Source organism: Erinaceus europaeus, unplaced genomic scaffold, assembly GCF_950295315.1.
Source record: "Erinaceus europaeus unplaced genomic scaffold, mEriEur2.1 scaffold_1078, whole genome shotgun sequence".
NCBI lineage: Eukaryota > Metazoa > Chordata > Mammalia > Eulipotyphla > Erinaceidae > Erinaceus > Erinaceus europaeus.
The window spans coordinates 20,711-30,965 of NW_026647473.1; the positions used below are offsets into that span (position 1 = coordinate 20,711).

Below are 10,255 nucleotides of genomic sequence, written 5' to 3' on the forward strand. Positions count from 1 at the left end.
ACCTGGCACGAAGCGCAAGGACCAGCGTAAGGATCCTGGTTCGAGCCCCCAGCTCCCCACCTGCAGAGGAGTCACTTGACAGAGGTGAAGCAGGTCTGCAGGTATCTGTCTTTCTCTTCCCCTCTCTGTGTTCCCTCCTCTCTCCATTTCTCTCTGACCTGTCCAACAACAAACGATATCAACAATAACAATAATAACTACAATAAGGCTACAACAACATGGACAACAAAAGGGGAAAAAATGGCCTCCAGGAGCAGTGGATTCATGGTGCAGGCACTGACCCCCAGCAATAACCCTGGAGGCAAAAAAAATATATATATATGTGCATTTCTTCTAAGTTGTCAATTTTATTTCCATGTAGATGTCCATAATGATCTTGCATGATCCTGCCTTATCTGTTGTAATATTTTCTTTTTTTGTTTCTCAGTGATTTTACCATAGATTTCTTTTTTTCTCTTAATGAGTGTAGCTAGTGGTTTATCTATTTTATTTATCCTTTCAAGGAAACATCCCTTAGTTTCATAGCCTTTCTGGTGATCTTGTTTTCTATTTCGTTGACTTCTGCTCTGATTTTAACTATTTCCTGTCTCCTGCTGACCTTTGGATCTCTTTGTTGCTCCATTTCTAGTTGATTCAATTGGGTTGTTAGATGGCTTATTAGTGATTTTTCGTCTTTATTAATGTGGGCCTGTATTGCTATGAACATCCCTCTTAAGACAGCTTTTGTTGTATCCCACAGGGTCTGGTAACTGCTTAAGCCACTCCCAACTCCCTGCTTTTTTTTTTTTTTTGCCTCCAGGATTATTGTTGGGGCCCACTGCACTACAAATCCACTGCTCCTGGCAGCCATCTTTTTTTGTTGTTGTTGTCTAGGACAGAGAAGTTGAGAGGGGAGGGGAAAAGATAGCTGCAGGCCTGCTTTACCACTTGTGAAGCAACCCCCCTGCAGGTGGGGAGCCCTGGGCTCAAACCAGGATTCTTGCATGGGTCCTTGTGTTTTGTACTATGTGAGTTTAACTCGGTGCACTACCGCCCACCTCCCATCCCCTTAACTCCTTTGTTTTTTATTTCTTTTTTAAATTTCTTCAGTCACCTATGTGTTATTCAGAAGCATGTTATTTAGTCTCCAGACTTTGAGGGAGTTTCTTTTCTTGTTGTGGTTGATTTCTAGCATCATCCCATCATGGTCTGAGAAGATGTATTTTATAGTTTTAATGTTCACATATTTGATATTTGTTTAGGCTGTGACCCAGCATATGTTCAGTCCTTATGAATGATCCATGTGTACTTGAAAAGAATCTGTATTCATTTCATTCGGGATGAAAAGTTCTGTATATATCTTGTTAGGTCCATTTCATCTATGGTTTCATTTAAAACTGCTATTTCCCTGCTGATTTTTTTTTGTCCGGATGATCAGCCTCTTGCTGTGAGTGGTGTGTTTGATCTCCTACTATTATTGTGTTACTGTCAATAGCTCCCTAATTTCACTGAGTACTTGTGTTATATATGTAGGTGCACATAAATTTGGACCATATATATTTATAATGGTTATGTTTTCTTGTTGGATTGATCCTTTGCCCATTATGTGGCATCCCTCTCTATCTCTACTTTCTTTTTCTTTTCTTATTTATTTTCCCTTTTGTTGCCCTTGTTGTTTTATTGTTGTTGTAGTTATTATTGTTGTCATCATTAGATAGGACAGAGAGAAATGGAGAGAGGAGGGGAAGACAGAGAGGGGGAGAGAAAGATAGACACCTGCAGACCTGCTTCACCGCCTGTGAAGCGACTCCCCTACAGGTGGGGAGCCGGGGGCTCGAACCGGGATCGTTAAGCCGACCTTGCGCTTTGCGCTACATGGGCTTAACCCACTGCGCTACCGCCCGATTCCCTCTACTTACTTTCTTTACCCGAAAGTGCCTTTTGTCAGAGAGCAGAATAGCTGTTCCTGGTTTTTTTGTTTTTTTGTTTGTTTGTTTTGTTTTTTAATTATTGGCTTGGAACATCTTGCTCCATCCTTTTATATTAAGCTTCCATTTATCTGTTCTTTGTGTGTTTCCTGGAGACATATAAAGAAGGAATGTGTTCTTAAATTTATTTAGCTGCTTTGAGGCCTTTGACAGGTGAACTGAGGCCATTCATGCTTAGGGTGATTATTTTTTTTAAATCTTGGACTTTCCTTTTTTTTAATTTACACATTTATTTATTTATTTATGATTGCATTGAGATGGGAGAGTGAGAGGGAGAGAGGCAGAGAGATACCTGCAGCCCTGCTTCTCCACTTGTGAAGCTTTCTCCCTACAGGTGGGGACCAGAGGCTTGAACCTGGGTCCTTGCACACTAAAATATGTGCACTTAATCAGGTGTGCCACTGCCTGCCCCCGGGTGATTATTGATAAATATAATTTATTTACATCCATTCTGGTTTTTTTGTAAGGTTGTTTTAGGTTGTTGATTCTTTTCCCATTTGCTTCTGTCATTCTGTATGTATGGATTTCTATGGTGATTTCTTTGCTAATTTGGCCATCAGCTGCCACCCATTACCTTTTAACTGCTGCAAATTACCTCTCTGTACATTTGCCTTAATTTGTGGGGAAGACCAGACGAATCAGGCAAATCCCCTGTTACTGTGGTGTGGCCCTGCCACCAGTCCAGCAGACTTTCACCCCCAAGGCCATGCATGGGTCACAGCGCAGAGGTTACCCCCCCTCACAGGCAACACGGTGCATAGCCTTGACTGCTGTTGCTTAGAGGCCAAATGGCACCATTTGTTTCCAAAGCTTCCAACCTCCAGGTGCTTGGCTTCAGTCCTATGCCCTCTCAACCCAGTCATGCACACTAGCACCCACCTGAGGCCTTGGTGTCTGTGGATTTCCCAGCTGTAATTTACTGAGTATCGTGAGTTTGATAGTATTTGTTGTTGTTGTTTTTGGAGGGGAGAGTCTTTGTTGTTCACTGTTAGCCCATAGCCATGCCTCCCACAAGTCATCAATTCATTTTTATACATTTATCTATAACAGATAGAAAAGTAATCAGCCTTCAGATTAACACATACATTCCTTCCCTTGGCCATTTTTATTAAAATGGTGAGAGGGGGGCTGGTTGAACGTTCACATTACGGTGCACAAGGACCCAGGTTCAAGCCCCTAGTCCCCACTTGCAGGAGGAAAGCTTCATAAGTGGCAAAGCAGGGCTGAAGGTGTTTTTCTCCTTGTCTATCTGGCCCTCCCCTCTCAATTTCTGTCTCTATCCAATAAATAAATAAATAAATAAATAAATAAATAAATAAATGGAGAAGGTATAGACTTCCTTTGTAAAAAATGGTGAGAGAAAGAGCTTGGGTATGACTTCAACCTAGAGATCAACCAGACTTGCAAAATCAAGACAAGTAAGTATTAATATTTTCATATTTTCTTTCTCAGATATCACTCATGACAAGAAAAATCACCAAAGCTTGAAAAAAGCAATGAAAAAATGCCATGACCTCCTAGAACTCTACTCTATTAAACATTTCTGTAGTTGCCCCTTCAAGATTGCCCAGGTAACCCAAACGGATAACATTATGAAGATAGCAGCTTGAAATGTTGGAAAGATAGAGAACAGCCACTAATCTCAGACACTTTGTTCAAGGGAATATAAAATACCATTTACTGGGGGTCGGGCGGTGGTGCAGTGGGTTAAGCGCACGTGGCGCAAAGCGCAGGGACCTGCGTAAGGATCCCGGTTCGAGCCCCCAGCTCCCCACCTGCAGGGGAGTCGCTTCACAGGCGGTGAAGCAGGTCTGCAGGTGTCTATCTTTCTCTCCCCTTCTCTGTCTTCCCCTCCTCTCTCCATTTCTCTCTGTCCTATCCAACAACGAATTGTGTCAACAAGGGCAATAATAATAATAACCACAACGAAGCTACAACAAGGGCAACAAAAGGGGGGAAAAATGGCCTCCAGGAGCAGTGGATTCATAGTGCAGGCACCGAGCCCAGCAATAACCCTGGAGGAGGAAAAAAAAAAAAAAAAACCTTTTACCAAGTAGGTAAAAGTTCTGGCAGTGCCTTATAAAAACTAAACAAACCCCTGGCTCCCACTTGCAGGGGGAAAGCTTCAGAAATGGTGAAGCAGACTCTCTGTCTCTTTCCTTCTCTACCCCTCCCCTCTCAATATCTCTGTTTCTATTCAATAGTAAAGAAATATTTTTTTAAAAAGTAAACATATAAGATTTCCTATGGAATAGGACATTCCATAGTTTAAAGAGGAGGCACTATGATTGTGACTCTCATATTAGCCTAGTGGTTTAAGTTATTCTGTCATTAAAGCCAAAACTACTTCTTCAGACAACCTCTGTTCCCACTGATTGCTTTGTTTTTGTTTTCTTTCTTTCTTTTTTATTGTCTCCACAAGAACTTCACTACTCTGGGGTGACTTTTTTTTCTCTCTCTCTTCAGATAGAAACAGAGAGGCAAAGAGAGTAAGAGAGACCAGTTTCCTTCATTGCAATAGCATCTGGGGTCATAATTGCTTCTCTAACTCTAACCAGCCTCTTGCAAAACAAAAAGTTTGTTTTCGTAACAAAAAAGAATTGCAGGAGAGTATTGTTATTCCTGTAAACTATGTACTTTTACATATATTTATTTGATATTCCACAAATTCAGTATTTAACCATCTGTGACTACGTTATTTAGGCACTGACTGTGGGTGGGGGGAAGAAAATCTACAACTGGGATTCATGTAGTCAAAGGTATGAAGTAATTTAATTTTTTTATTATTTACTTATTTATTTGCCTCCAGGGTTATTACTGGGGCTCGGCGCCTGCACTACCAATCCACTGCTCCTGCCAGCCAGTTTTTCCATTTTATTGGATAGGACAGAGAAATTGAGAGGGGAGGGAGAGAGAGGGAGAAAGAGAGAAAGACATCTACAGACCTGCTTCGCTGCTTGTGAAGCTTCCCCCTTCCCCTGAAGAAGGGGACCGGGTCTTGAACCCATATCCTTGTATGGGTCCTTCCACTTAGTACTATGTGTGTACATATGCACTACTACCTGGCATGTAATTTAAATTCACTATGCATTATTCTCATCTGTACAATGTAGATCTGGAAAAACTGCGATGATTTAGTTATGGTAAGGGTTGAATGAGAGTTTGTGTGTGTGTGGAAAATGCTTTGTTTTGTGCCTGTCACATAGTAAATGTCCAGGAGAGTATGTGAAAGACTTTATTTAGTGCTCCGTTCAATAACAGGTGGAGTAACAAATTCATTTAATGTATTATCTCCAAACAAAGTATTTTTGCATTGCCTGGGGACCCTGTCAGTTATGTAGCATTAAGGTATTTCCTTCAAGTCTGTTTCTATAGAATCATAGACTATTTCTAAGGATCTCAATAGTGAAATGTCTTTCTAAGTTAGAACCTTTTAAGATTATACATTGACCTTGGTGATAGATGTTTAGATTGTATCCAGATTCTTCATGTAAGTAGACAATGGTGGAGCAAACAGACTGATAGATCTTTGTATAATTCTCTGATTGTTGGCTTACAGTCTTTTTCCTGTTCAGTGATTTTTCATCATACCATGTATCCTGAAAGTTCATTTTCCCTCAATCATCTCAGGTCTTTGAAATTTTTCTCAATGCAAAAGAGCTCTGCCAGTTTGTACTGACTGTATTGGATGGCCTGAAATATCTACAACATCCCAGCACCCAACAATCAGCAGGACAGTTGCTGATATCTTTGGTGAAAAATGCAGAGTCCCGGTTTGAGAAGGTAAAAAGCTCACTGGTCATTTCCTGGGTTTGAAATACCAGCAAGACCTCTCTCCTTCTATAGCTGTTGAGATCTCTGCTACTGCTCCAATTCAGCTAAGAACAACTATTAAGGAGATTATGGTCAAAACCTTAATACATGTATTGGTCAGTGTTAAACATTGATGTATTCAAAGCATATAATAAACAACCACTGTGTATGCAATTTGGAAAAGACATTTTTAAAAATAGAAGATGTAATCCATATTTCCTAAAGAATAGGGTTTTTCTGGGAAAATAAAAGTAGCACATATGAGTATGGTAATGTCATTTAGGTTTTTATTCTGGTTAAGAAAAGTTCTCAAGTTACTAACATCAAGCCATAAGTGATCCTAGGAGGTTTGATTAAGTAAGCTTAAAACCAAGAGAATTTGTTTAAGTGTATTTGAAATTAATATACCAAGAAATAGTATATCACTTAGAAATAAGGGTATATAGGGACATCTCAGCAATAGAGCACAAGACTTGCAAGCCTTAAGACCCTAGGTTTGATCCACAGCAATATATATATACACCAGAATTAGGCTATGCTCTGATCACTCAACCCATCTTCTTCTTCTCCTCTTCCTCCTCCTCCTCCTTCTTCTTCTCTCTCTCTCTCTCTCATACTTTTATTCCACTGTCTCATTAAAAATAAAAGGAAATATGGAATTATAGTGACTGGGGAGGTGACCCACTGGTATAATGTCCATCTTGCATGTGTAAGAGCATCTAACAAAATAAGTGGACCTCCATATATATAGTGGAATAGTACTTGGTATGACTATTCTCGCTATCTCTCTAAAAGTTTTTTTTAGTTGGGTTCAGTGGTAAAGTGCATGTATGAGATCCTGGCACTCTGGTACTGCATCAAAAATATTGAAATACATAGTAGAAGAGAAATGTTTTTCCTGGAAAGGTGGCATGGGAAACAAGCAGGAGAGGTTCTTGAGATACCACTGGACTACAATTATATGCATGCTGACTTTGATAAAAATTATAATTTTAAAATAGTGGTAATCCTCCTTTTTTTCTTCATTTAATAGGACAGATAGAATTTGAAGGAGGAGGGGTAGGTAGAGAGGGAAAGAGACAGAAACACCTGGAGTACTTGTTTCTGCATTTGTAAAGCTTCCCCCTACAGGTATGGAGTCAGGGCTCAAACCTGAGTCTTTGTATATGGTAACATGTGTGGCTAACCAGGTATGCCACCCAAAAATCCATTTTTATCTAAATTAAAATGTCAAAAATAGAGGCCAAGATATAGTTCACCGGATAGAGTCTTACATGCTTGAGATCCTGGGTTTGAGGTCTGGAACTCCATGAATAACACCAAAGACTACATGGAAGGTAGAGCAGTGCTGTGGTATTTCTGTGGAGTCTCTGTGTCTGTCTCTTCCATTCATTCTCTCCTCTCTCTCTCAAAAATAAATTAGTAATGGAAATTGGGGGTTGGGAATAGATAGCATAATGGTTATGCAAAGAGACTCTTATGCCTGAACCTCCAAAAGTCCCAGGTTCAATCCCCAGCACTATCATAAGCCAGAGCTGAGCAGTGCTCTGGCATAGAGAGAAAGAAAGAAAGAAAGAAAGAAAGAAAGAAAGAAAGAAAGAAAGAAAGAAAGAAAGAAAGAAAGAAAGGGAGAGAGAGAGAAAGAAAGAAAAGAAAGAAAGGAAGGAAGGAAGGAAGGAAGGAAGGAAGGAAGGAAGGAAGGAAGGAGAAAGAGAAATGAAGGAAAGAAGAAAGTTGGGCTGCTCAGAGGTATCACACATGCACAATGCCCTAAATTCATTCCCTCGTTTTGCATTATGGAAGAGAGAGAGAGAAGGAGAGAGAGAGAGAGAGAGAGAGAGAGAAACCCACTTGGATAGTGTGCTGCTTTGCCATGTACCTGATCCAGATCCAAGCACAGCCTCCACTACATTGAAGGAAGCTTCAGTGCTGTGGTCTCTCTCTGTCCCTCTGCCTTTCTGCCTCTCTATCTCTACCAGAGAGATGCAAAAAAGATGGGTATTTATATAAGTTATATGCTTTTTTATTATAAAAGATTATTTATAAAAGGGGTGTAGAGAGGGAACCTGAATATCACCCTGGCATATGCAAAGTTGGGCATCAAACTCAGGGCCACTTGCTCGAGAGTCCAATGCTTCATCTACTGAGCCACATCCCTTCTGGGCCACTTTTCTTTTCCTTTCCTTAACTTTTTTAAAATTTCTTTATTGGGGAATTTATGTTTTACATTCAACAGTAAATACAATAGTTTGTACATGTATATCATTTATATGCTTTTGTCTGTAAAAAAAAATGTGAGAAGCTAAAGTGTTTATCATTTCATTTAATGAGTCTGAAGACAGTATATTTTCTAGGGTTGGTTCATTAACTCAGTAATGTTATCAAAGAGCCAGGAATTTTCATCTTATACTCTGTTCATATGGTCACAAAATAGAAAGCACAAAATTAGACTTTATGAGCTGATAAAGACTAGCTAGGAAAGGAGAGAGATTGTCTTACTTTTGTCCCTTTAGTCAGGAAGGATAATCCTTCCTAAAAGATTCCAGTAGAGTTTTGCCTCATATTTCACTGGTCAGAATTCTATCATCTTAAATCAGTTTCTAGCAAGTAGTGAGGATAATAACCATTATATATCATACTGTTGAGGACTCTGACACTGACATTTCCAGAGACCTGAAGTCATGGTCAATGAGTGTTTAAGCAGAAGAATTGTTCAAGCAGAGAAATGAACCAAAATTCAGTAGGTTCTGTTTCTTTTCTCTGAGGACTCTAAATATGTCTGAAAGAAGTATGGGTTGGTATGGGCTCCTCTGCCATTCTCAAAGTCTGTCTACTATAAAATCAATATATCATCACTGAGGGAAAATATATATAAAGTAAAAAAGTAGGTACTCCATAACCTGAGAGATGGTGCAGTGACTAAAGCACTGGACTCTTAAGCATGAGGTCCCAAGTTTGGTCCCTAGCATCACCTGTACCATGTTAACATCTTGGTCCTCTTTCTCTGTATCATTAATACATAAATCTTTTAAAAATAAAATGAAATACTTTGGTGTATTGCACCAAAGTAAAAGACTCTGGGGTAGGTGGGGGGGAGAGTAGAGGTCCTAGAAAAGGATGACAGAGGGCCTAGTGGGGGTTGTATTGTTATGTGGAAAACTGGGAAATGTTATGCATGTACAAACTATTGTTACTGTTGGCTGTAAAACATTAATCCCTTAATAAAAGAAAAAATTGAAATATTTTAAAGTATATACTCAAAGACACATTACTAATACCTATGTGTGCACATTGTTCCAAATCCTTTTAGATTTTGATTAGATTAAAAAATAAACATGGTGGGGGGCCGGGTGGTAGCACAGTGAGTTAAGCACACATGGCACAGAGTGCAAGGACTGGCTAAGAATCTTGGTTCAAGCCCCCAGCTCCCCACCTGCAGGAAAGTCGCTTCATAAGTGGTGAAGCAGGTCTGCAGGTGTCTTATCCTTCTCTCCCCCCCACCCGTCTTCTCTTCCTCTCTTGATCTCTCTGTCCTATCCAACAACAACAGCAAGAACAACAACAACAATAATAACAGCAACAACAATGATAAACAACAAGGGCAACAAAAGGGGAAAAATAGCCTGCAGGAGCAGTGGATTCATAGTGTGAGCACTGAGCTCTAACAATAACCCTGGAGGCAAATGAATAAATAAATAAATAATATTAAAAAAATAAACATAGTGTATTTCACCAAAGTGAAGGGCTCTGAGAAAAGAAGGGGCTTAGGGGCCCTGGAGCATGATGGTAGGAACAGGCCTAAGTTGGGGGTGAGGGCGTTTTGCAGACATTTATTACAGGGACATGAGAAATTGTATCAAAGGTGTCAACAATTACTCTGTAATCCATCAATCCTCCAATAAAGGAGAAATATAAGTAAATAAACTTTGAAAGATAATAAGCATTTTGCTTGAAAAGTCATCCCATGACATTTCTGAAATGGTCTTTGGATAACCTTCAGTGTCCCACAGGATTATACTCTCCAAAGGATTATACTCTCCACGATTTATTTTTCCTCTTCAGGTACCAGAAATTCTGGGTGTTATCTGTGCACGGCTCTCCATAATCAGCCATCCAATGGTTCGCCAACAAATCATAAAGACCGTGAGTTTGTTTATCTCCAGGCCAAAGTACACAGATGTAGTGATCAGCTATCTATTGTATCATCCAGTACCATATGACAGGTAACAGAATAACTTAGTATATAGCCTCTGAATTAATTTGAGCCCTATGACAGAGCTCTGAATATAGTAGAGCATGGTTGACCTCAAAAGTCAGTAGTAAACACAATTTTCATAATCTTATTTCTAAATGAAGCATAGGTCTAATTGATATTGTACCAGGGTGTAGAGGTAGATAGCATAAAAGTTATACAAAGAGACTGTCATGACTGAGGCTCCAAAGTCCCAGATTCAATCCTCCGTACCACCATAAAC

General features: G+C 39.7%; 1 protein-coding gene across 1 annotated transcript in view; it reads left to right on the plus strand.

Annotated features, from left to right (window-relative positions):
* The window catches only part of LOC107522278 (protein MROH8), a gene marked incomplete at its 5' end in the record, with an annotated part of 28,652 nt that extends 18,645 nt beyond the window's left edge, over positions 1 to 10,007 (plus strand). Inside the window, 3 exons of the mRNA XM_060184045.1 lie at positions 3,420 to 3,538; positions 5,598 to 5,750; positions 9,843 to 10,007. Coding sequence (XP_060040028.1) covers positions 3,420 to 3,538; positions 5,598 to 5,750; positions 9,843 to 10,007 — 437 coding nt within the window. The remainder of the gene's footprint in view (positions 1 to 3,419; positions 3,539 to 5,597; positions 5,751 to 9,842) is intronic.
* Positions 10,008 to 10,255: the final 248 nt, after the last annotated feature.